This window comes from Telmatherina bonti (assembly GCF_933228915.1).
Source record: "Telmatherina bonti genome assembly, chromosome: 21".
In the NCBI taxonomy this organism is placed as follows: Eukaryota; Metazoa; Chordata; class Actinopteri; order Atheriniformes; family Telmatherinidae; genus Telmatherina; species Telmatherina bonti.
This window is the reverse complement of record NC_136630.1, coordinates 24,248,102-24,273,787: the sequence shown is the minus strand read 5'-3', so window position 1 is coordinate 24,273,787 and position 25,686 is coordinate 24,248,102. Positions and strand designations below refer to the sequence as shown.

At 40.3% G+C, this 25,686-nt stretch overlaps 1 protein-coding gene across 1 annotated transcript in view; it reads right to left on the bottom strand.

Moving 5' to 3' along the window:
• The window catches only part of pkd1b (polycystic kidney disease 1b), a gene marked incomplete at both ends in the record, with an annotated part of 36,443 nt that overhangs the window by 8,734 nt on the left and 2,023 nt on the right, over positions 1 to 25,686 (bottom strand). The window contains 31 exons of the mRNA XM_079260626.1: positions 2,031 to 2,242; positions 2,320 to 2,431; positions 4,249 to 4,597; positions 4,694 to 4,837; positions 4,927 to 5,050; positions 5,196 to 5,406; positions 6,136 to 6,276; positions 7,454 to 7,621; positions 7,705 to 7,900; positions 7,998 to 8,253; positions 8,350 to 8,503; positions 9,713 to 10,447; positions 10,536 to 10,680; positions 11,286 to 11,423; positions 11,515 to 11,665; positions 11,853 to 11,981; positions 12,107 to 12,209; positions 13,015 to 13,297; positions 13,466 to 13,606; positions 13,725 to 13,877; positions 13,998 to 17,641; positions 17,987 to 18,115; positions 19,245 to 19,381; positions 19,522 to 19,697; positions 19,826 to 19,957; positions 21,461 to 22,195; positions 22,298 to 22,563; positions 22,644 to 22,791; positions 24,664 to 24,782; positions 24,961 to 25,160; positions 25,266 to 25,446. Coding sequence (XP_079116752.1) covers positions 2,031 to 2,242; positions 2,320 to 2,431; positions 4,249 to 4,597; positions 4,694 to 4,837; positions 4,927 to 5,050; positions 5,196 to 5,406; positions 6,136 to 6,276; positions 7,454 to 7,621; positions 7,705 to 7,900; positions 7,998 to 8,253; positions 8,350 to 8,503; positions 9,713 to 10,447; positions 10,536 to 10,680; positions 11,286 to 11,423; positions 11,515 to 11,665; positions 11,853 to 11,981; positions 12,107 to 12,209; positions 13,015 to 13,297; positions 13,466 to 13,606; positions 13,725 to 13,877; positions 13,998 to 17,641; positions 17,987 to 18,115; positions 19,245 to 19,381; positions 19,522 to 19,697; positions 19,826 to 19,957; positions 21,461 to 22,195; positions 22,298 to 22,563; positions 22,644 to 22,791; positions 24,664 to 24,782; positions 24,961 to 25,160; positions 25,266 to 25,446 — 9,912 coding nt within the window. The remainder of the gene's footprint in view (positions 1 to 2,030; positions 2,243 to 2,319; positions 2,432 to 4,248; positions 4,598 to 4,693; positions 4,838 to 4,926; positions 5,051 to 5,195; positions 5,407 to 6,135; positions 6,277 to 7,453; positions 7,622 to 7,704; positions 7,901 to 7,997; positions 8,254 to 8,349; positions 8,504 to 9,712; positions 10,448 to 10,535; positions 10,681 to 11,285; positions 11,424 to 11,514; positions 11,666 to 11,852; positions 11,982 to 12,106; positions 12,210 to 13,014; positions 13,298 to 13,465; positions 13,607 to 13,724; positions 13,878 to 13,997; positions 17,642 to 17,986; positions 18,116 to 19,244; positions 19,382 to 19,521; positions 19,698 to 19,825; positions 19,958 to 21,460; positions 22,196 to 22,297; positions 22,564 to 22,643; positions 22,792 to 24,663; positions 24,783 to 24,960; positions 25,161 to 25,265; positions 25,447 to 25,686) is intronic.

Genomic DNA, 25,686 nt, shown 5'->3' with positions numbered 1-25,686 from the left:
CCCATTGGGGGCCGTGTCCCCCACACTGGAGAAGTGGCTCCGACAGATACCTGGTGAAACATCAGACATCTCCGTCCAGAAAAGAGCAGTCCGAGGAACAGCTAAGATACTGCGTAGGACCCTCAAGCTCCCAGGACTCTGGTAGAGAACCAAAGCTTGAGAGATGAACAGCCACCCACCCCACCATATGTGTGTGTGTGTGTGTGTGTTTGTCTATGTGCATGTATATATGTTAATTAATTTCTTCACGTTGCACGGTGGCACAATGGTTAGCACTGTGGCCTCACAGCAAGAAGGTTGCTGGTTCAATCCTTGGCAAGGTTTGTACAGTTTTCTGTGTGGACTTTGCATGTTCCTACATGTTGTATGCGTTCTCTCTGGGTACTCTGGCTTCCTCCCACCGTCAAACACATGCATGTTAGGTTAATTGGTTACCCCATAGGAGTGAGTGTGAGTGGTTGTTTGTCTCTCTGTGTGGTCCGCCGATGGACTGGCGAGCTGTCCAGGATGTACCCTGCCTTTTGTCCAAAGACTGCTGGAATAGGCTCCAGCTTCCCCGCAACCCTTCATCGGATTAATTGGTTAGGATAATGAATGAATTTTCTTCACATCTTAGTCTAGTTAACGGTTGCGGGGAAGTTGAAACTGGAGCCTATCCCAGCAATCATATGTTGTTAGTTAGAAACGTTTGCTTTTGTTTGTTATTGTTTAATCAGGTGATCATTGTTATTGTTCATTTTTCAAATCAGGGTTATTTGTTGTCATTTGCATATACATCTAAGTAAAGGAAATAGATCAGGGAAAAAATAAAAAAGTGAAAATAAAGTATGAATCAATAAAAATAATTTAAAATCATCTTAAGAATGAAGACAGTAAATTTAAAACAAGCTTTTATCTGAAAACTGGGTTTTATGGTTTGGCAGTTGGGGTATTTTATACCCAGCTTAGTAGTTGGTTCTGCAGGACACGAGCCTGAAAACAAAAACCTCTTCCTACTGTACTGGACTTACTGGGCCCATTAACAGGCAGCTTTCTGCCAGCAAACAGCTGGACTGGGAGACAGAGCACTGAAATCCATATGCCTCCAACTATGTCATAAATTCTGCTGAATACAATATATGACTTTCAGTTCATAAGCTTACATTTATATTTATTAAAAACAGGTTTTACATACTTTTTTTTATTTCTCACAAACCCCCATATAAGTGTGTGTATGTATCCCAAAGGATGTGTGTACCCCTCTTTGAGAAACAGTGTTTTAGAGCAACATGTTTCCCATCCAAACATCCTTTTCTGAGCCAAAGCATCTCGGAGACACTTCATGCAGATCTCAGAGTGATGAGTCAGCTTTCAAATACAGATTCCTCCTTTACATCTTTATTAAAGTTCAAGTTACTTATAAGTGAACACATATAATCTCATGAGCTGCTTTTCGGCTGGTACACGTTGGCCGGGTTGTCCTGCTGTTTTTAGCAAAAACGCTACACATCAGTCAGATTGCTGAGTCTTTTTCTTCTTCCAGCACTCTTTAGGTCATGCTGAAGTGTTTTAGTAGGATTTAGAGCTGAACACCGCTGGATCTGCCGTTTTCTGCTAGTTAAGCCGCTTCTCTGGCCGTCTCCATGTACAGTAAGCTTTGGATCATTGTCATGTTGAAGGGCAAAACTCTTCAGCATCTGAAGATGAAGATTCAGGCTGAAGGTTTGGTTTTTTTCTAGCCATTGTTGGACGTGTCAGGTTTGGTCTGTGAAGCTGTACTCAGCTTCTCCTGACAGGGCTTTAGGCATCCATCCATTCATTTTATATACCTGCTTTACACAAGTCAGGTTTGGAAAAACTCAGAGGTGATGCCAACAGAAGGGTGAGAATCACGGCCCGCCCGGGTCCATCCAGCATGCTAACACTCACACCGACATCCATCTTAAAATGACCAATTAACCTGACTCGCGCAGACCCAGTTTCATCCCGTGATGCAATAGATCTGACAAGTGCCCTTTATTCCCCCTGTGGGCATCAGTCTGGCCTCTTACCTAAACGTGTGGAGGAGGAGGAGCGTGTGGAGCCGTGAGTAGAGCCTGGCAGGAAGGTGCTTGCCACTGAGTCCACCGAACACTCAGAGGGACATTTATACAGTTCTGCTTCATCCAGCAAAGAGCTGGACTCAGAGTCTGCATTGATGATCTCCACTCGGGACGCATATTCCTCCTGCTCCTCTGACCAGCTGCTCCAGGAGGTGCTCCACCTGAAAACGACAATGACTAAAGGAAGTAATATAATCTTCAATTATAACATGATGATAGATGCATGTGACTCCCTTACGTGGCTGAAAATGAGGAGATGGTTTTGAGGGAGTCTCGGCCGCTGTCAGAGTTGCAGTTGACTGCTTTGGACGGGTCCTCTGCTGCTGCTATAGACGTTATCAGATCCTCGTCTAGCAACAAATATAAAAATATGCAGTAGGACAGCAAAAGCAAAGGATGTCAATTCAGAAACAACTTAATTACTGTTTTAAAAATACCAAACAAGCCATATTCAGCCAAACAGCACAGAAATCTATAGCAAAGTTCAGGAGACATGTACGGAGGCCAAGAGCTGCCAGTCCAGCAGTTTTTTGTTTTTAATATAATTATCTCAAGATCATGAAGCATGACACAATCATGTCATGTTGTCTGGGGTTTGCTTTAAGTTTTTGAAGTCTTGTCATGTTTACACTAAGTTTCGGAACATTTTCCTTTTGGATTTAATGGGAAAGTGTCCCAAAACTTATGATCACAGATGTAGTTCTGTTTTGTTCTTGGAAAAATGGCAAGAAAACAAAAATCTAAATGGTGGTGGAACTGAAATAATAAAGGACATTTTAGCATTTTGAGAGTCAAAAAGTTTAAAATAAAATAAAACGTCATCATCTTATACTTCTGGATCTTTGTACATGTAAAAAGTGTCACAATCATACTAAAACTTTCCATCATGTCAACACACAACAGATCAGATAAATTCATCTTTCGTCCATGTAAACATGTCTGCTGGAATCTACGATTAGACTGATTTCACTCTGATAGATAAAATATTTGCCCTTATGAACATTGTGACTGACCCAGTGAAACTACCATTAACGTGTTACCTCAAACACACAGTTAATTTAGATTCCTTGAGATAACTAATAGTTAAAATACCAATCCTCCCAATATATGTTTATGGTGATGTTATCTATAAAACTACTTTATAAATTCTTCTTCATGGCCTGGATGTCATATGTCATGATTCCATCCACTTCAAGCCCCATGACTGCCATCTGTATTCTTATGTAAACTGGCCATCACTTCATTCCAGACTAATGCACTGGTTTTGGTTTATTTATAAAATCTCATTTGGGAAAATAAAACCCACTTATCTCAGCATCCTACTTGTTATCCACAGCAGAGCCACTAAGTTTTGTTCCAGCAGCTATTTTAACTTATCCATCCCAAAAGCCCATACACCACCTTGACCAGTTCTCATTCTAGTTTGCAGCTTCTAATGACTGAAACCACTTACAGTAGAAGTTAAAAGTTGTTCATACAATTTTCCTCTGTTACAAACATGTGGCAAAAGACTGCCTGTGATCACAACTCTGGCTTTTAATTGTTGTTTTATTGCACTTCTAATAAGGTTTTTTGCTTTTTATCAAATGTATGTTTATTAAATTAAATAACACTGATGTTGTGTTATTGCTATATATGCGTGTACCATTGTTTGTTTTTGCCTCTGGCCCAGATCATCAGTGCAAATTGAACTACCTAGTTAAGTTAAGATTAAAATAGAAATAATAAAAATGTAAAAACTTTCTGATTTTTTCAGGTTTCTTTTCAAAGCGTTGCTAAATGAAACATTTCTAAAAATGGCCCTTCTTAGCTTCCATACAATGCAAACTCGAGCTGCAATTTTCTTCCTTCTGGTTTTAAATCAGCAGGTGGTGCTACAGTATATCTATGGCCTTATTCACAGAGGCATTAGAATATATTAAACATGTTACATGTCGTCCTGCGATGGACTGGCGACCTGTCCAGGGTGTACCCTGCCTTTCGCCCAAAGACTGCTGGGATAGGCTCCAGCTTCCCCGCAACCCTTCTTTGGACTAAGCGGTGATAATGACTGACTGAATGAATAAATGAATGATACATGTATGGTTTCAAATTCATTGAAATTAATCTTAAAAATCAGTCTGAACACGAACATTTAATAAACATCCAATGTGTTTTATCCACTCACCAGAAAGACTTAGAAGTGTCATGTTGTGCTTATGGGCTTGAACTGGTTTGGTGGTTGTGTGGAGAGACCTCAGCTCTGACTGAGCAGAGGAGTTGTGAAAGCAGGAACAGTCCTGAGGAAGGGAATGTGAGCAGGACACAGCAAGCAGAGCAGCAGGACCGACGGGTGATGTTGGTGAAGCCAAGTTGAGCTGCATCAGGCCTTTTTTCCGCCTCAGTTGGCGTGTCCGTCCTTGAGAAGGGGATGCTGTCACGCCTTCCTCATGATGCTCTTCGTTTCTCTGGGGAACCAAACCAGAGGCAGTCCAGAAGTCCAGGATACTGGAGTTTAATGCTTTGCTCTCCAGCATCTACAGACAGTCAGAAGAATAAGAACATTTGAAAGCTAATTCCTAGATATAAAACAAGAGCAGACAGAAGGTGTTGATATGTTTGGATGCTCTCACAGATGTTGGGCTGTCTTCCACCAAGCCGGAGGAATCTTGCATGGACAGAAAGGAGGGGCCAGAGATTTCTGACTGGTCAAGGCAGACATCCATCTCCACAGAGTGACATACCGGAGAAGGGGGGACTGACATGTCTACAGAAACCTGGTTTTCATCAAACAGGTTCGGGTCAAGAAGATGAGTAGGGAAATATTCCAGTTTGAAAAATTGTCAACAAAGTTGTGGTGGTTTACCTGACTATGAGTCTTTGTAAACAAGAAACAGAGGAAACACTGGAAAGGAAAGACCAGTAAGGCAATGACCATCCCCACAGCAACGGTCTGCATATCAACCAGCAGATGGGCAGACACAGGTCCTCTTCTGTAAAATGGACATGAATCAGTCCTTCACAAGCAACCGATTGACTGGTTTCCATGTGGAAAATCTTCCATTCTGCTTCTTATACTGACCTAAAAAAACAAACTTTTTATTCATACTTTAAGATTCATTCTAACTTTCTCACCTCTGGTCTTCAGCGCCAACGGCTCCGTACCACAAAGCCCCCAGTGCCAGGTAGAGGTGCAGCATAAGAAGGCTGCAGGTAACCCTCTGACCTCTGGTGAAACAGCTGTGGGTGGGTCGCTCCCACAGTGACAGCCACAAATGGCGCTCCACCATCCCAAATACCAACTGGGAGGTGAAAATTCGGCGAAACTGAGTTAGCTCCTCTGGACCTATGGAGGATTAAAAGGCTGAAAGGTGTTTCAGTTCCAAAAAGAGGGTTCATATCACATCTTTGGCTCTTTGGTTTATATCAGGTAGTTCTTTGGATAAATCCTGATCACCCTTAATTTTTTTTGTATTTTCCTTTTAGCCTTACTCAAAGGGGTCACAAGAGTTCTCCATGTTTATAAAGACCATTTGAAGCTTTTCTTTGGACTTTGGCCAGTTTTTCCATTTTTTTATCAGTCCAGTTTTTATACCCAGCATCTCCTGTATCTAAACCTGGATGGGTGGAGGCTTGAAAAAAATCCAAAATAGATTAAAAGTATCTAAAATTGATGTCCTGAAGGAACAGAGAAAAATGAATTAAGCAAAAATTTTCATTTGGTGCTTGAATTTGTCCATAATAAATGGCAATCAAAGAAATTGCACGTTTACAACAAGCAACAAATATCCATAGAAAACCTCTTAAAGACCTTCAGAAAAACTGGAAAACTACTGCTGAAGACCACTTATGAGACTTTAGGAATATCTGGATACTTGATAGCAAATAATTAAATGAAAATGACTGAAATGAAAGGACTGAATTTCATCATCTATCACTATCTTTGACATTCTTTTTAATCAACGCACTGTAAAAAAAACAACAGCAACAACAAAAGACAAATAAACAATTTAAATACCAAACTATATGATAAAATCACACTTTTGCAAGGCAGGGCTAATCAGTCTTAGCTTACATGAAGCTAATACTTCCTTCTCCACTGTGCTGTTTCTCTGATTCTCAACAGAAAGCCAGTCCTCCAGCAGGAAGAAGAACATGTGGTCTGTCTGAGGGTCCCACACCACCACATGCTGAACATACCATGATGGGTCCAAACCTGTGTTTCCACAAAAAGCACTCAAATCAGTGTCTTAAGTTAGAATACCTTTTATCATGGAAGTTAGATTCAGTAATTGTCCCATCTTCTTGAAAGCATTTAATTTTTTTTTTTTGTTTTATTCAATTGTGATGACATTTTACTAGAAATGTATGATTCAAATTTAGCTATTTTATTCCCAATTTCTAAAAATATATTAATGTAAAACTATGTGAAATATTAATTTTCTTAATACATTTTGCATGAATTAAATAAAAATCATTTATAAAGCCTGCATTCAGTATAGATGAAGATCTGCTTTTGTACACGTACCACAATTAAGTAGCATGAACAGATGGGGAAATGAAAAAAACAAAAACAAAAACATTCTGGGCACTTTATTAAGTACACTATTATAGCAGTACTGTCTCCTGGTTCCTTTCACAGCTACTTTAATATCATGCTGAAACAAGCAGTTGGAGATGTTTTGAGCTTTGTGACATGATGCATCATCCTGCTGGAAGTTTCCATCAAAAGCTACACTGTGCTCATAAAGGGATGGACATGGTCAGCAGATATAGTCAGGTAGGCTGTGGCGTATTAACTGTTTTAAACCAGTGGCTTGGTTGGTACAAAGGGACTTAAAGTGGATGAAGAAAATATTCCCCACATCATTACACCATCAGCAGCCTGAACTGTTGATACAAAGCAGGATAGATTTCTGTCTGGCACCAACAACTATGAAATGTTTAAAGTCCCTTAACTCACTTTCGTCCTCATTCTGATGCTAAATTTGAGCTTCAGCAGGTTGTCTTGACCATGTGTAATTGGTACTAAGTCACTGCCACGTGGTTAGCTGTTTAGCTATTTGTTTTAACAAGTAACTGAACAGGTGTGTCTAATAAAGTGGACAGTAAGCGTAGTTACATCCAAGGGTGAGGTTGCCTATCCTTCCAACATAAAGCCCTAGAAATAATTTAACATTTTCCACAAACATGTTTTTGGTTAACTTTATTTAATATTTTATTTATTTTTACAGGGCAACCTGTCCAGGGTGTACCCTGCCTCTCATCCAGTAATTACTGGGATAGGCTTCAGCTTCCCCATGACCCTTAGTTGGGCCAAACAGTTAAGAAAATGGATGGACCTATTTTTACACTTTTTTTTTCTTTTCACCTATTTTATGGTAACCAAATACCTGTGTTATCATGCCAGATGCGAATTTTCCAAATTTCTCCCAGGTTTTCATCTGTCTCCACCTGAAACTGGTCCAGGCTGCCGCGCTGAAAAGCTCCATTCCTCTGCAGATGGCGAGAGCCGCTCTTATTGACGCCATGCAAACTGATGCCAACATGAGCTGTGGTGCCTGATGGAGTAAACTGTAGTATAAATCATTTCCATCATAAATTACCTTTTGGCAGTTTCTACAATAAGTTGTCATTGTCTGACCTGCCCCTGGCCACCAGCCAGTCTTCACCAGCACTCTGTAGTGGAACAGTCCTGGACGACCACACAGAGGGACTTGGCTCAGTCTAAGGCTGTCCAAATGGTCCAGTTTGTGTGCAATGAGTCCCACTAGCACATGAAGCAGAACCAGGACAGTACATACAATACCTGCCACCATGGTTCGCACAGGCCCTTCTGACTGCAAACATAATATATGCAAAGAGGGAAAGGAAGAGGTGTGTGTTGATGACTTGTATTCATATCCAAATCTTTAGTAAAGTTGTGTTTTCACATACCGGTGGCAGCAGAACAACAGCTCCAGGATGAACAAACAAACTGGCCCCAAACATGGTGAGATGCTGGGTGAGGCAGTGCACTGTGTGCAGTGTACTGCCCTCCAGTGAACGAAGACCTTTACTGCTCCAACACCTTTCTTTCACACTGTAGTACTGGCACAGAGAGCTGAACACACACACTGACATGGTGACGGGCCCACCGTCCATCAGAGAAGAGGTCAGGTTGACAGCAAGCGACTTATCTCTTCTATCCAAACTGGTGCGGTAGAAAATTATTCATGTTACGCACATCTTTCCTCATGAAAGTCTGCAATCGAAGCAGCAAGTAAAAAGAAAAAGTTCTGTGACTTACAGCGGAGACAGAAAGATGGTTTTCCCTGAGAACGTGGTCGGAGCAGAGAGAGTGAGAGCCCACTCTCTCACGAGGGAATCCAGGGATGCATTAGTCCCAGGCACTGCAGCGATCACTTGTGTTTTGATATGCCCCAGACTCACTGGAGTAGCCCCTAGAGACGTGTAATGCAGTTTGAAAATAGCCCTTTTGATCCATTATAGATGTAGCAGCTCAAGATATACAGTAAAGGTAATTAATTTTTATGCAGGTGCTGCATGACTCACTTTTGGTGTTCAGCAAAAGACTTTTGACATTGGAAAGAAATAAGAATACAACTACTTTGGACTTAATCAAAAAGCATTTATACTTAAAACATAGGTATCATTTAATGTAATGACCTATATCACAACTGAAAAAGGGGGATTCATACATGACAAATTGTTTTTTAACTGTACTCATGTCACATTTACAAAGAAAGTACTAAGATTAACTGTGAACATTTTCAGTGTTTAAAGATGAAGACTACGTAAAACTGAATTTTGGCATTTTATCCCACCTTCAGCATGTATCTATGGTGGCTAGCTGCTTTAGTCTACCAATCATTGGGGGGAAAAAAAGACAAATATAATGGCCCATACCTAAACCAAAGACAAATTTTGCATCTGTTGAAGAACATATTAAGCAGCGAGCTTTGTTAGCATGTGGAAGCAAATATCACTCACTTAGGCATTACATATAACTTTAGAAAGCTAACAGTCATGACTTTATAAAATAACTATTTGTTTGTGAGACACAGTTTCACATAAACATGCTCCTGATTCTCATAGGGTGTTTTCTGGCCAAAGCTGGTAATGGAAGCTACAAAAACCTTTGTACAGTTGTCATGCTAATTCTAGCGCTAAACAAGAAATGGAAAAAGTTAGCAGTTAGCTACTGAACTAGCTATTCACACTCATAGCTCTACTGGTTTTTAAAAAACAAAAAAGCTCTTTCATAAAAACGTAACACACCATTGATGGTCCGCCAATTTTCCATTAAATTAACTCTTAGGAGACTACATTATAAAGTAAAATGTAGCCGTTAAATATTGTAATGGAAAAGAAACGCAACAGTTTGCTAACAGCTTTTCAACTGACTAGCTAACAGCTTGTTAAGCTTGTATATGTACTTGTTTTCTCTTCCAGGGCTGCAAGACAAATGTGGGTTTTTTTTTAAGTCTATAAAAGATAAGCACTGTGAGAAAAGGGCTGAGAATGATGGTGAGATGGAGTTTTCTATGAGAAGTGAAGCATGGTGCTACTATAGTAGCTGAGGGTAGCTGCAGAGCTGTGTGATAACATTTCTTTGGCTTTTTGTAATTACGTGTTGCAACCCACTGTACCTGGAGCCAGGCTGAAGTTGAAGGAGATGTATAAGCCTGCATTTCCATCTAGGCCATCGAGAGCTTTCACTGCAAAGTTAAGCTGTCCATCATTGGGGAGTGTTACAGTAAGACATGTCCCACTCCCATCTTCATTTGCTCCCCCAATTCCACTTCTCTCAACTTGTGCTGCAGGGTATTTGTTGGGGAGGATGACTCTTATGGCATGCCCAGGATTCAAGTCTTGGATTGGTATGGGGAGACCTTGAGGAGTTGTGAGCTTCATGCCAATCACAGAGGTTGAAATAGGAGGGATGGCAGCAGTCAGCAAAGGGTTAGAATCCAAAGCTCCATCTATACCAAGCAACACCTGCACCACCTCTGACATCTGATTCTTCAGGTGGGTACTGAGGGAGGTGGGAATAAGGAACTGACAAGGATGAGAACTATTAGATTCCTCAGCTGATGATGACAGCAAAGGGGAAATCTGATGTCTACTAAACTGGTTTGACTGGTCAGTGCAGAGGAGGTCAGTTGGGTCGCCAAAGAAGCCGATTGTCCTGATATACTTTGTGGAGAGCAGAAGAGGTTCTTCCCCAACTACATGCAAATGCATCAAACTACGCATCAGGGCTCCAGCATGGCCTAATGCAGATAGGGAAATTGTTGACGCTGCCTGTAGGGTGTCTCTGAAAGCTGGGTGAGGGCTAGAACCATTACCGATACTTGACCCAGATATTGTAGCCAGAGTGTTACCTGGTGAAATAAGGAACAGAAGATGAAGTTCAAACAATACTCATTGTTACATGTTGTTTTCATGTCACAGACAGCAGCTGGACAGCACCTATAATGCTGAGGATGTTCTTTGCTGTGTCAACAGTTGGTGAATCAGTATGACTAATTTTTTGCTTCATCACATGGATCATTTTCCCAACAAACTCCAAAACTCCTTTCTGACAGCGCTGACTTAGCAGCTCATGAGAAACTGCCTGAAATAAAAAGGAAAGGTCGAGTAAAAACAGGAAATTGGAGAAAATCTAGAGATTATTTTGGCATACGTATAAATGCTTTCATCAGCCACTTTACCAGGTCCACTGATTCAGCTGTTTGTTAACACAGTTATCTAGTCAGCCAATCGCATGGCAGCAAAGCAGTACTGTTAGTTGTGTAGATAAAGTCAAGACGACTTGCTAAAGTTTAAACTGATAATAAGAATGAGGAAGAAAGAGGATTTAAGCGACCTTGAGCGTGGCAGGGTTGTTGGTTTAAGTATTTCAGAAAGTGCTGATCTACTAGGGTTTTCACACACAACCCTCTAAACAGAGAATGGTCTGAAGAAGAGGAAATATCCATAAATCTGCAGTAACAATGTAATAAAGAATTAAAGCAATTTTGAAGGCAAAAGAGGGTCTGACCTGGTACCAGCAAGGTGGACCTAATAAAGTGGCAGGAGAGTATCTATGTAAATTTTTTTATTCTAGGTTAGGACTGTTATAGCTTCAATAAAACTCAGACCAATGTATGAGATCCTCATTCATCATCACAAAAAACATATAAATATTTAAAGATGACAATCAAGTGGAGAAAGATTTACAATAGAGTGTCTCAGTGCTGAGCTGAGCTGGTCAACATCCTGCAAAGTGGACATTGGTAGAGAGGTGAGAGCCATGGTAATATTTTCCAAGATCACCTTCCTATCTGCAAGTTCCTCAATAGTCCCGCCAAACTCCATCTGTTAATGATGGTGGAACATGTTGAGCAGTGGTAACAATATCAAAAGGATTTAAGTGATGTCAGTGAAATATAAAAACCAGATGCATTACCTGATTGAGCTTGCTGGTGAGGGCAATGGAATAAGGGATGATCTCCTGAGGGTTGCCATGTTGGACTAGAGCAAACAGCTCTGTCTGACTTTTGTTTCTGAGCCACTGAATGACAACTTTGTCACTTGCAGGACTTATAACTGCCAATGTTCTGAGGAATGAAGTGATCAGGAATGTGTGTAAGCACATGAAACATGGACATAAATATTGTAGCTGATGACATTTGCCTTCGAACGGTCTTTCAAACCTTTGATGATAGGCTGTAGATTATGAAGCCCATAACAATATATATAGGGTTACTTCAAATCCAGTTAGCTTAAATCTACTCATTTTATTACCTGTTGAGTGCAGTGACCATTGCTCCCAGATGGTCTTCTACCAGCACGCTAACTCTGACAGCTGACATGTTTTTTTTATGCCCAGGACTTCCCACTGGGACCAAGCTGCTGAAAGTTGAGCGAGTACCCCTAAGAAAAAAGAGATTATGTTTTATATGATTAAAAAGTCAGACTTTGATAAGAAACCAAGGTAAACCTTACTTGTCAGCATAAGCATATGCTGTAAAACTATAATATAATTGGGCTCTATTGACCTGTAAAGAGTAAGCACAGGGCACGCAGTGCTAATGGACTGGCATGATGCCACCTGGAAGGTATAGATCAGCTGATCAGCTCTGCCTTCATCATCTTGCCATCCTGCCAAAGTTTAATAGATGCAATATAAATATGGTACAGCAGCAATTTAATATCCACAAATGAGCCATTACATTATGAAGATTGACAGGTGAAATAAAAACAAAAAAATGCTGGTTATATCATTACAGTGACACTTGGCAGTAAGTGATATATATGAGGATCCAAGTATCCTTGAAGTTGATGACATAGAAGCAGAATAAATTGAAAAATTTAATCATTTTAGTGACTTTGACAGATATATAGCATCATATTATAGTTCATGTAGGATATTCCTAGTCTGCAGTGGTCAGAACCTTCCAGAAACAGGCCGAGAAAGAAAAACACTTCTCTTTGAGCTGCTAAAGCTCAGTGAAGTAAGTGGCATGAAGTGTTGAAAAATCTGGTTCCTTATGTCAGAAGACATAAGGAACCAGATTTTTCCTTGCATTTTTGCAAGGAATACTGAAACAAAGCTTCAAGAATGCTTTAAAAATGTAATATTTTCAGGTGCTGACTATTGCAAGTCCAGTCGTATATACTGGTTTACCCATAGAGGCTCAACCTCACAACCTAATGGAGTCTGCAACAGTCCAATTCATGCCAATACACTACAACATGCCTTCAGTTATCTACTGTAAAACAGGCATCAGTAGGTCTGGATGTTTTTGTGATTTAAATGATGACAACTCAGTGATTCTCCAGTATTTAATTGGTTGTTGTCATGTTATTAATATTTGGTGTCAAATTCAGCATGTCTGAGACCAGAAAATAAAAATGGAAGTTAAAACAGCATTTCATGGCAACTTGGCTGACAGTGAGGTATTACCTGAGCAGCTGTAGGTGACTGCTGTCTCCAGCAGATATATATCTGATTCTGGACTTAGCTCACATAAGCCTTGATGTGGTGGACTGTTTGACTGTATTGTCAAGCTGGCACTGCCCCACCGCTCATTGCCAGGCTGGGAAACATGGAGAGAAAATGAATATCTCCTGCCTGGCTGCAGGACACCTGATCGCACCACCAAATTACTAGAATGAGTCCCTGTGGAGGTAGTGACATCACTGAGGTCAAGGGTCAGGCCACTGTGGTCCTCAGCACTCCATTTATACTGTGTAAAGACACATACATCAATCCCACTAAAACCAAATGTTTCTTTATCATTGTTGTTAACATAACTACGTGACTAAGAGTTTAAAAAGTGGAAACTATCCAATTACAAATTACTTCTTGAGATAAGCTTCAAACTTATTAATCATTTTAGCATCACCATAGTTACCTGAGTCTGATCATCACACTGCTCACATTGTCCAGCAAGCACAAGAAGTTTGGTGTTACTTATGTGGGGAACAGAGGAAAATACAGAACAGGATATACACTTTATTGTTACTGGAAGCGCTGGAGCTGCAGTCACGGTTACCTAAAACACAAAACACAAACTTCTCCTGTTATCAGAATGAAAACATAACCTGGCATGACTCTGCACAGCTTAAAGTGGTAAAGTTGCAGTTAGGGGAATGAGGATGGGTGGTAATCACCGTTTGATTGACAGAGACAGGTTTCCTCCCACTCTTGTGTACAGTCAGAGTAAAAATGTAGACTTTGCCAGCATGAAGCTGATTGCTGGCTACAGTCATCGTCTGGCTCGTGCTTCCAGTCATCTCTTTTATGTAAGGAGACTCTGTAGAATTCTGTAAATGCAAGTATGGGACAATGAAGTAGAGTTAGAGCCTGTGTAAAAACTTTAAATTTTAATAATTGTAATTGTTTGACCATTTTTCATGACCTTTAAATTTGGAATTAAAACGTACCAGCATTAGGTGTGTCCAGTGATACTGCAGTGTATCTTCACCTCCAGGCTCAACATCAGGGTCATGAGACTCAGATCCATCCAGGACAAGATCACTGACACTGGGCCACAGCCTGTGGGAGCCTCCTCTAATGGCAGCAACTAACAGGGAGTGGACTACAGTGATGTTGGTTTTCTCTTGAACAAGTACAGGTGTTTCCTGAAATGAAACTGTGAACACTAGGCAATAAGATCCAACATCAAGAGTGCGCTTTGGAAGCAAGAGAAAGGGTGAAGCTGTGTCCTCTTCACTTCCAAGATTGACTTTATTCCCATTGGCAAAACACGACTCTGTGAAGATTCCCCACCAGTATGTCGTCTTGTAAGCAGAACAGTTTATATCCACACTTGCCTCAAAGAAACTCTGTCTGGATCTGAAGATGGTAGACTGTTGCTGGACCAGAGAAACCTGAGGGTTGGAGCACTGAAGCTCCTCTACAGCCACTTGTAGTTGTGTGGAAACAAGACTGACATTGTTGAAAGCTTTGACAGTAACATTGTATTTCCCTGAATTATAAAAAATATGACTGAAAACATTTGAGTGTGACACTGGTATTTCAGTGGAATCTCCAAAATCCCAAAGGTATCTAGCAGTGCTTCCTTCATTCAAAGTTGCGGAAAACCTGACAGCATGCCCCACAAATATTCTCTGTGCATGACAGGCAAGTTTGATGTTTCTTATAGGCCATTCGATTGCTATAGTTTCATTTAGAGTCTGAGAGCAGACTGTATTGCTTGCATGTACGCTAACAGACAACAAACCACTCCCTGGTGGCGTAAAACTAACTTCTTGTCCCATAAGCCACATGGACTGAGACATTTCTGAGTGAAATATCCATGTGTAGTTGACTTGAAACCCCCTTTGAACTTCTGCCTTGAACTGAACTCTTTTCAGTGCCTCTAGCGTAGCAGAACAACAGTTTACAAGGCGCAAACCTTGGATACCCTCAGTTACTAGGATGGGAGAAGATGTCTCTGCACTACTGACCTGGTTCATAGCTTTCATTGTAACTTGGTGTTTGCCAGCTGGAAGGGTTGCTGTGGTGAGCTGACCTTCAGAAATGTCCTGGCTTTGAATCCAGTCTCTGTTTTGGAATGTTATAACAAAGCTCACATTACTTCCTTTGGATATTGTTGGAAAAAATGAAACTTGTTCTCCAGTGCAGAGAGAGGTCTTGCTGATGTTGAGCCAGAGACCCTGGATTGCTTCCTGGATGGTGACAGTATGTGAAATCATCTGCCAACTTATCTCATTGGAGACATTTAGATGTACCTGAAAGATGTCTGCATGTGGAAAAATGTAGATGAAAACTTGACGAGTGGAGCTAAAAAGACTCTCTTTGGCACTTTTAACTTCCCACTCCCAGTGCAGATAGTTACCCTTGTGGGCATTTCCTTGAAAGGATAGAGCTGCACCTGCTCTGAAGAAAAACAGAGGTTTCTTTTCATCAATTAGAAAGTCTACCTCTTGGACCTCTTCCTGGATCAAAAACTGTTTAGAGTCATTGCTCTGGCTAAGGACATTTTGTACTGAAACAGTGACAACACTAAGACCTGGACTTGTGAAAGTGCAAATGAAAAAGGGAACAAGTGTCATCAAGGGTGACATTGCCCTATCAACATACCAAAGATATTGTAAGTCTGACCCTGCATCCACAAATACAGATATATTTACAGCTTTCCCCAGTACCACAGCATTTGATTGTGATGTTATGTGCACACTTCTTACACGTTCTACTGCAACATAAGAAACATTGGTGGTAGCCTCACCCAAGATATTAGAGGCTGTTAGCTGAATTGATATACTGCCAGGAGCTTTGGCCATCACATGAAAATGCTCTCCGTTACCTCTTATTTCTTTATATATTCCACTTTGTGCAGCAAGCCAGCAATAAGTGATGTTGGAACCTTTGGTGACTGATGCAATAAACAGTGTTTCTTCTTGAGTTGGTATATATTTCTGGTTAATAAAGGTTTGACAGTGAATGTCAGGACCTTCAATTCTCTCAAACACCTCAATTTGAGTAGCTACCTCCTTTTTACTGACCAGGTTTTGGGCTATAACTCTCACTTGATACACTCCTGGTTTGGAAAAATTAACTCTATGCTGATATGAACCTTGTTTGGTCACACCTTCTATTATCCAGTAGTAGTTACTTGTGCTAATCGCATTGCTAACTGCTGTAATAAGAGTTTCCTCTCCCACTACAGTGTAAGGTTGATCGGTGTGAAGTGAAAGGTCAGAAACAGGAAGTAAAACATTCACTGTAAGGTTTGCAGAGTCTCTGCTTACGGCGTTAAATGCTGTAGCTGTTACTGTGAATTTACCAGTTAAGGTAAAGACATGTGATACATTTTCCTTCCACTCTAAAGCAGACCCATCTCCAAAGTCCCATACCACGGATACATTGCTGCCAGTGCAGTTGGTGACCCAAAATGATACTGATATATTAACCATCACTGTGTCACTTTGACTGTCATGTGAGACAGAAATCTTACTCACTGGATTTTGAATGGTGATATGACCTATGGCAGTTTTGTTGCTGACTTTGTTACTTGCAGTTACAGACACCTCCTTAAATCCTTCATTTCTGAAGACAAAACACTTCTTAGAGCTTTCTATCATGCTACTTTGACCCAAGGGGTTAGTAAGCCACTTAAACTGGTAACCTGTAGTTTGTTGAGGGGATACTGACACTGTGAGGCATACTTCTTCTCCGACTGCTGCTACATCCCGTGATGATCGCACTGCAAAGCTAGTTATTGGACTTTCAACACAGATGCTCTGGCAAAATGATACAGACTTAACAGAACTAACCACAGTCAGGTTAACATGATAAATACCATGGCTTTGGAAAATGTGTTTGACTGATGATTGTCCAACCACTACAATTGGAGATGAATGTTCAAATATCCAATGGAAAGTCAGATAGGAAATGTTACCATTCACCAGGGCAGTAAAGTGCACATTGTCCTGACTCATGACGCATCCTGTTGGAAGAACTCCACTGACAGTCAAACTGTACACCTCAACACTGATAGACTGATGAGCCTGGCTTACTAAATTACAAACAGATGCATTAACCGTGTAGCTCCCTGGAAACTTGTAAATGTGGGAGATGGAACCATCAGTAAGATTTTCCCTGAGAGAACCATCACCAAAGTCAAAATACCAAATGAGACTGGTACCAGAGGCAACTGTAGCTCTGAAATAGGCATGGGTACCTGCCTCAGTTGGTCCTCCGTATGTAACAGCCAATCCAGAGATTTTCTCTAAGACCACCACCACAAGTGAGGTGCTCAGTAAATTCACACCACTGCTTGCAGATACAGAGATGTTATATATGCCTGCAAATCCAAACCTATGGTGGATTTTTTGATGGATGCCTTGGACAGCTTTGGAACCATCACCAAAATCCCAAGTGTAGAGTGCAGGAAAGTTGGAGGGCTCAACAGAGGCCTCCAGATAGATGGTAACATTGAGGAGTAGTTTAAGGGAGAATGGTGTAATGACGATGCTTTCCAACAGAGGACGTACACCAATCTTCACTGATGCGTCTGTGCTGCCATATTGATTGGAGACTTGAACATGAATTGTATAGTCCTCTGGAATATAAGAGAGAAAGTACTATTTACTTTGAAGTTGTGAATACGTATTAATAATACTGCAGCAGTTTTAACCACAGTGTACTTTCTTTGTGTGGGAACTTTGTAATGTAAAAAAAAGGACATAAAAACTAATTTAATTTATATATACACAGAATATCCGTCTGTGAACACCACCTTATTGTAGTGGAGGTTGTGTTTCACTGATCCAAAGAGCTACATTGTAAAGGGCTTAATATCCCTGACAAGGTCTCCAAAGGCAAAAAGGTCTCTAGGACAAAGTGGACCTCAAAAGACCCCTATTATGAGAAACACTGGTTTGGAGTTTCCCTTGTATCGGGTCACCAAGGCCCCCTCTGAAGCCAGCCTGGACATGGGGCACAGAGATGAGTGCCTGATGCCCACACCTATGCCGAGTCAGGCTCAGCTGAAAGGGTAATATAGGCCACTCCCTCTGTGGGCTCAGCACCAGGGCTATAGGAGTGAGGCGTAGTGTGAGCTGGGTGATGAGCCTGAGACCCTGGTGGTCCGGTCCTCAGCTGAAGACACTAGCTTTAGGGTTTTTCCATTCAATTCAGCTTTATTTGTATAGCGCCACTTCACAACAATGTTGTCACAGGGCACTTTACATACACAAATCAACATACACATTATTTCAAGCCAATTAATACATAGCCTGGAATAGAAACCAACTAACTGCATCGAGTCATGACTTCAATCCAGTCCCCCATCCTGAGAATGCATGAGGCGACAGTGGGAAGGAAAAAACTCCCTTTTAAAAAAATTACACCCATTGGAAAATTACATCTATTGTATACAATTTGATACATGACTAAACATAAGGTAAGAATTTGTTAATAACTTCAACCACAAGAGGTACCTCAATGAATATAATTCTACAATTTTCTTTATATTTCATTTTGTCTGGGTATGTACAGTGCTATGGTGATTAGACCTGCTGCCTCACAGTTGGAAGGTTGCTGGTTTTAACCTGAGCTGAGGAAGGAGTTTGACCAGGGGCTCTTTCTGTATGAAGACTGCATCTTCTCTCTGCGTATGCATGGGTCCTGTCTGGGTCCTCCAGCTTACAAAAACATGCATGTTAGGTCTACTAGTCACTCTAAATTCTTCCTAGGTGTGATTGTGAGTGATTTATTGTCTCTCTCTGATTATTTGCTCTGCTACAGACTAGCAACCTGTCCAGGGTGGAGCAGCATTCAAAATATCCTGAATCGGAATAAGTAGTATATGACATGGATGATCATTCTGTTGTTTCAAGGTTAAGAGAAATACTAGGTACTATAACTGGACAACACTGCTGCATTACAACCCAATAAAACTGATATTTTGCAGTGAAGTACTTTTTAAAACCAACCATTTTTAATCAGCTGGACTTGTGAACAAATTTATGTCTGAAGAAGGGAAATATGAGCTATAAGTAAGCCAGAAAAATGAATTGGAAACCACAAAGTTAGGTTAGCTTTTAAAAATGGTTTTATCAGTCTATACATCTCCTTTAAAAATACACATGGTATCTTGCTATATTATCCCTCTGTAAGTATGTCAATTCAGGATATTTATCAGCTTGTCTAAGAGTGTTTACCTGAGATGGAATAAGTGTGATTCACTGAATCTTGGACATAAACCTGTTTCTCTCCTTTCTCCAGAAGTCCTTCCATGGTCTGACATGGAGCAGACTGGGTATGGATGACATGACTGCTGCCATCTCCAAAATCCCATCTGCATCACAAGTTAAGCATTGAAATGTATCATAGACTGGCACAAAGCTTCATAAATGCATTTGAAGTGGAATCTTTTGTGCGAAATCTAAATGTTTCATGTTAATGTACTTATAAGAGACAGATTACTGATGTCCTTACCTAAAGGTCACTGGTAGTGAAATATCCACTTTGACTCTTATGGCAAATAGGTGTGTAGCATCTACAGCCACAAACTCCCTGACAAACAGGAACTCTGGCAGAGCCGGTGGTGCCATTTCATCAGCGATTAGAAGGATTTGTTGACTCTGCGAGCTTACTGGGTTCGCTGCAGTCACCTATAGCATAAAGTCTTCCAATAATCCTGTTTAACATGTCTGTTCTTGCACATGACACATTTTAAACACTGAATCTTCATATGAAACACAGGATGTTAAATATAGAAAGAAAAGTCAAAGCTGCTTACCTGGAGCTTATACTCAGCAGGTTGCTTGAACATGACACTGTAGGATTCCCCTTCATAAGCAAAATTCTCCAGGTTGTCAATCACCCATGTGAATTTAATGGAAGAACCACTCTGCACTTTGGCTTTAAATATCTAAAGAGCAAAACATTAAAAATACCCTTGAGTGAAAGCATAAATTGTTTTATGTTCTTTTTCTGCTAGTCAGACTACAACAAAAACAGTTAGGTCATAGGTAACTAAAACACTGCTTTATGTGCAAATTCTCTCTCTTTTTTTTTTCTTTTTTTTTCTTTTTTTTTTTGCATAAATATGTTCACATATTTATAACCACAGCCAGTTATGTCTGGTAACTGGTGTTCAGCTTGCAGGTATTTCCATTCATTACCCTGTGCAGGACAGCTTCAAAAACTGAGATGTTGATGATTTTTCTTGCTCACTTCAGTTCTTTCCACAACATATAAACCTTTCTAAAATCATACACTTTGCAATGGCTCATAAAGCCATTGTTTGGCTGAGCGTTGTTGTCAGCATCTTACTGTATAATCAAGAGTTCATTGTTTGATCAATTATGAATATACATCAATATATATATATATATATATATATATATATATATATATATATATATATATATATGCCGTGGATAAGTTATATAAAACAGTATGTTGCATGGGCTTCTTTCATTTTTATTATTTTTGGCACTCTGTCCGTTTTGTTATGAAAAAGCTTCCTTAGATATAGCCTTTTGGCTTGAAGTCATTTTAACCACCCACTACTGTATAGTATCACCTCTGAGAGCCATGTTTGTTAGGTTTTTGTAGGGCTGCAAGTCTTCCTATGTGCATTGAGATAAAGCCTTTTCATGATGGCAGCAAAAGTAACAAATTCCTCAGTGAAGGTATAAATTGCAAAGGGCATAAGCTGTTTTGTAATGTGCTCCATGCTGACCTTACATGTACCTTGCTTTTGGATTTTTACTTGACCAATGACTAGTACCACTGGAAGCCACAGAGGCAGTGTTGAGCATAGCTGATGTGCAACTCATGAAAGGAACAAAGAGGAAGAAGCCTTGTATTAAACATCCTCATAAACCACCACTGTCTGTGCTGCCTCTTAAGTCTCTTCCTAAGAATGTACATTATCATAATCTCCTCCACCATCACCGTGTTTGTTATAGCTCGGTGGTGAACTCTGCACGTTCCCATGGTGGATGCAGTGGTTAACAACCACGATAACGTAAGGGCAGCATGAAAACAGAAGTCACATTTGAAATAGATGTATCTATTTCCGGAGCATGGCTTCTTAGGGTCTGTAACCTGTCAAACCTACCAATTTCTCTTGAAATGTAAACCAGTGTACCTTTTCCAAAATTTTTGTTCAATTTAGTTCTCTTTTTGCATCTTTAAGTTCAAGTTGGATAATATTTCAGCAGAAACATTAAAAATGTTGAGTTCACAAACCTTCAGGCAGAAGTTAATGACTAATAATTATGAATACCAATAGCTTTTAGGCAATATTTGTCTTAAATGAACAGGTAAACAAATAAACATAAACTCATTTCTCAGATCATATTAATGTGGTTGGTATGATCAAACAGAATGGAAATGTTGGCAAATAATTCATTTTTACACTCACCTGTGACGTGTTTGTGGGAATCCTTAAGCATTTGTGTGGTTCGACATTCAGTCCTGTTACTGCCTCGTAGCTATAAACGTTCACACTCACGCTCTGGAAGTGGTCTGCATCCATAACACTGAGTGTCTGAACTCCCAAAGTTGGCAACACAAGAGTCACAAAAGAAAACCAGCTGTCATGGGAGTGTGCCTTACAGTCAGGCACAGACTGAATCACCTCTTCGGGGCAAGATGGATGAAAAGGAACTCCAGTTTGAAGTACTGGGGCTGACCATGAGCTCCTGGCTTTATCTCCAAACAGAGCCTTGACAACAATGAGAGTTGGGACATTGACTTGAACATGAATCTGGTTCTTTTCATCTGGAAGAGGGTGGATAACATGAAGCTGGAATTTAGATCTTAGAAAGGGGCCTGCAGCTAGGGGCTTAATATCAGGAGTTGTGCTTCTCTCCATGTGAGTGTTGTCAAAGCTATCTTCATGCTCAGTTGCATACAGGATTCTCAGATCACACACCACCCCATCCACCCAAATGCTATCTTGAGGCACTGAAGTGAGACCTCCTTCCCACCAGCCTCCCCACTTTGGCCCCCTGAAAGACAGGTAACTTTGGCGCCAAGGAGAGTTTATAGAAGCATCCCTATTAAGGCAGTGCAGAAATGTTCCAGAGTCAAAAGTGTGTTGCACAGCTACAATATCATCAGGGTAAACGTTGATGGCTCCCTCTGGTATAAGAAGCTGTTGTAGAGAAACAGTTTTGGAAATTTATGAATTTGGATTAGACTTATTCAAGCACAAAGTTTACAATGGCAGCAAAATGTGCAACAATAGTTAACTCACACTCAAAGTTTGTGGTTCAGAACTTGAGTTTGTCGTCAGGGGAAGGTCTGCCACCAAGTGGTAGAAAGGGCGAAGTGCAGGGTATCTAGGGGGTGAAGTGAAGTGGCGGCCTGTTGCTTTACTGTCATAGGTGCTACATGGACTGGTGTTAGGAACACAGGTCTCTAGTATATGGCACCAATATTGGCCCTTGCTGCAGCCCCCTGTGGTGTTACACAGTGGTACAGCTGAACAAAAGCTGAACGGATTAAGGAGAGAGCTGCAACCTGACAAGAAAAGAAGGGATTACTGCCAGTTGTACGCTATCCAGGTAACAGGAACATCTGTGGGAAGAGTTGCTCACTACCTGGAGGTACCAAGTGATGGTTGGGGCTGCAGTACGGTCGAAGGATCTGGACACGAGCGAGAGCGGACAGAGGGCTGGGCTGGACCACCAGTTCCACTGATGTCACCTGGCCAGCATGACTTATCCACAGGCCAGGGAAAAGCATCATCTGTGGAGATGATGATTTCAGGAGAATCAGATGCAAATAACTGAGAAAAGATTTTAACATTTAAACATTTCCTCAGTTTTCCAGTCAGTTTTCAACTATTTTTTACGACTGGCCACGAATGAGGTTTTTGTTTTTTCACACTTTTTAATTTTTTTGTTTAGGCTTTTAAACTTTACCAAATGTACCAAATTATTTTTCATAACTTCATCAGTTTTTCCACCATTTCCACAAGATATATTTAGGGATTCAAGTTTTTAAGCATTTACCTAAATCAGCTAAATTCAGCTGTTTCAACATTTTTATTTTTAGCTGTTTTTTCCCATTCATGTCTATTCTCTGATCATTTTGCCAGTGACCAAATTGAGTCACCATTTCAACTATACCATTATCTTACTGTTTCAGACATTAGTATTTGTAATTTAGCTTTTCAAAACTCATCAAACATCTTTGACCAATATGCTAATTGCATAGCAATTACTTAATCTCTATTACATTTAGCTAGCTATTTTAAGCATATAACTTTTACCACTTAGCACACTATCATCAATGTATCCATTACATTTGGTAAAAAAAAAAAAAAAAAAAAATCTTACTTAGTCTTTCTGATTTGTTCAATATTATCTGGCAGATATCAACTGTCAAATCAGATTTTAGTAGCTACTCAGATAACTAAACAAATAAATTTGTTAGCATGTCTCAACCATTCGGCTAAGACATTAAGCTAGCTCTTTCTTTACTTTTCTCATGTATTTGATGGCAGCTTGTGGTTCAAATGTGGCTTAATAATGTGATGCTACCGTGATATCAGGATGAAGATTATTTCTATTAAATTAGTACTGAAGTTTTAACTTTTGGGAAAACTGACCTGCTGGCTGGATGCAGCAGTGCTGTGGGCTCTTTGGACTCTTTTAGCACTTTTATTAAAAATCTTGGGGTTTTCTTCGATTTTAATTCTAAATTTAATAGGCAGGTTAATGCGGTAGTCCAGTCCAGTTTTTATCACTTAAGACTTATTAGTAGAGTGAAGCCTTATATTCCTCATGATGTCCTGAAAAGGGTCATTCATGCTCTGATTTTCTCCAGAGTGGACTACTGCGACTCACTCTATACTGGGATTAACCAGCCTCTCCTCCACCTCCTACAGCTGGTCCAGAACTCAACTGCCTGCCTGTTAACAGGGAAAAGACCGAGCACATTACCCCCGAGCTGCAGCCTCTCCACTGGCTACCAGTCTCATTTAGAATAGTTTTTAAAGTTTTACTTTTGGCTTTTAAATGTTGAAATGGTCTGGCACCTCTATGCCTTTCTGAGCTACTGCAACATCATTGTCCCATTAGGGCTCTTAGATCAGAAGGACCAGATGCTTCTAGTAGTCCCGAGGGCTCGACTTGTGGAGACAGAGCCTTTTCTGCAGTAGGCCCTAAACTCTGGATCAGTCTCCTTCTTTTGGTAAGGTCTGCTGGGACTTTAAGTGGATTTAAATCTCTTTTGAAAACTCATCTTTTTATGTTGGCTTTTAACTCAAGAGAGCAGGAGCACTAGGTCTTTTCTGTCTTGTTTTGTCTTTTAACTAATATGTTGTCTTTATTTTAGTGCTTTTAATGTTGATTTATTTTATTTCATCTCTACAGCACTTTGGTTACTTTGAGGTATGTGAAAGTGCTCTCCAAATAAAGTTTGATTGATTGATAGTAACTATTAACATTTTTAATGTTTATTGAGTGTGGGATATCATATTTCTGGTAAGTGACAATTCTAGCATGATTCAGACAGGTTTCAGACTGCTTAGCTTCTGATAATTTTTATTAAGGAATAATGTCATCTAATTAGAGAATATAAATCTGAAAGCAAGAAATCCTGAAATTCTCTGACCTCCACTGTGCGTTGTCCAATGTCTGGTGCACTGGGAAGTGGATGTACATGGGTTTTAGTGTAGACACCAGTCATGAAAACCAGTCCAGTTAGGTATTTGTCTATAGATGGTAAAGACTCTGCATAAAGACAAATAAACCAAAATCATATCAGGAAACTTAATTATACATCTTAAAGTTAAGAGTAGCATAAATATAGGTTATCCTGTCTCCCTGCTCATTTGGCTCATTACTTCCCCCTTCGGTCTTTTCTGTCACTGCCTATTGGAGTTTCTGGTGTTCAGTGCTAAAAACTGACCAGTTATTTGCTTTTCACAGATGAAGCTGTATTTTTCAGCACATTGAGCCCTCCTCCATTTTCCCAGGGAACCTAAAGTCAGCAGAGGGCACAACTCCTGACTCGCACTGTCTTTGTGGAGATCTTGACGCTCTTTTTCTCCATAACGGTCCGATCTCGCTCCATCCAATCCACGCAGCCATGCCCACACGGTGGTTTCGCTAAACAAAAATAAAAATATGTCAGTTTGTTTATTTCAAAAGAAAGCAAAACAAAGCTGAATAAAGGCTGATTGAAGGTATATTGAAACTTCTCATTGGACTCACTGTGAAAAAGTGGTATGGATGAACTCTAGCAGCTCTTTGCTCTCAGCAGATGCCAGATCCCCTTCCCAAGCCTCTCTACATGAACCCTGTGCCTCAAACCAGGATGATCTTATGGCAGACATCCAAAAGCATCGCAGGCTGTCCAAGTGGATCCTACCTCCCTTGGGACAGGGAATGTCCTCTGGAAGATAAAAAAAAAAATAGAAATACAAGTAGGATGAGTCATTTCTCAACTCAGAAGAAGCAGATTAATGAAAACTTGCGGAAACTTGATAACTTTGCATGTTTGCTCATTCACTTTGAAATCTCCACTTAATGAATATTTCAGTGGTCATAATATACTCTGGGTAAATATGCAAGATTAAGTGGCGGTTACAACAGATGGTAGGCTCAGTCTCACGTGTCTTCTGACAAGATTGAC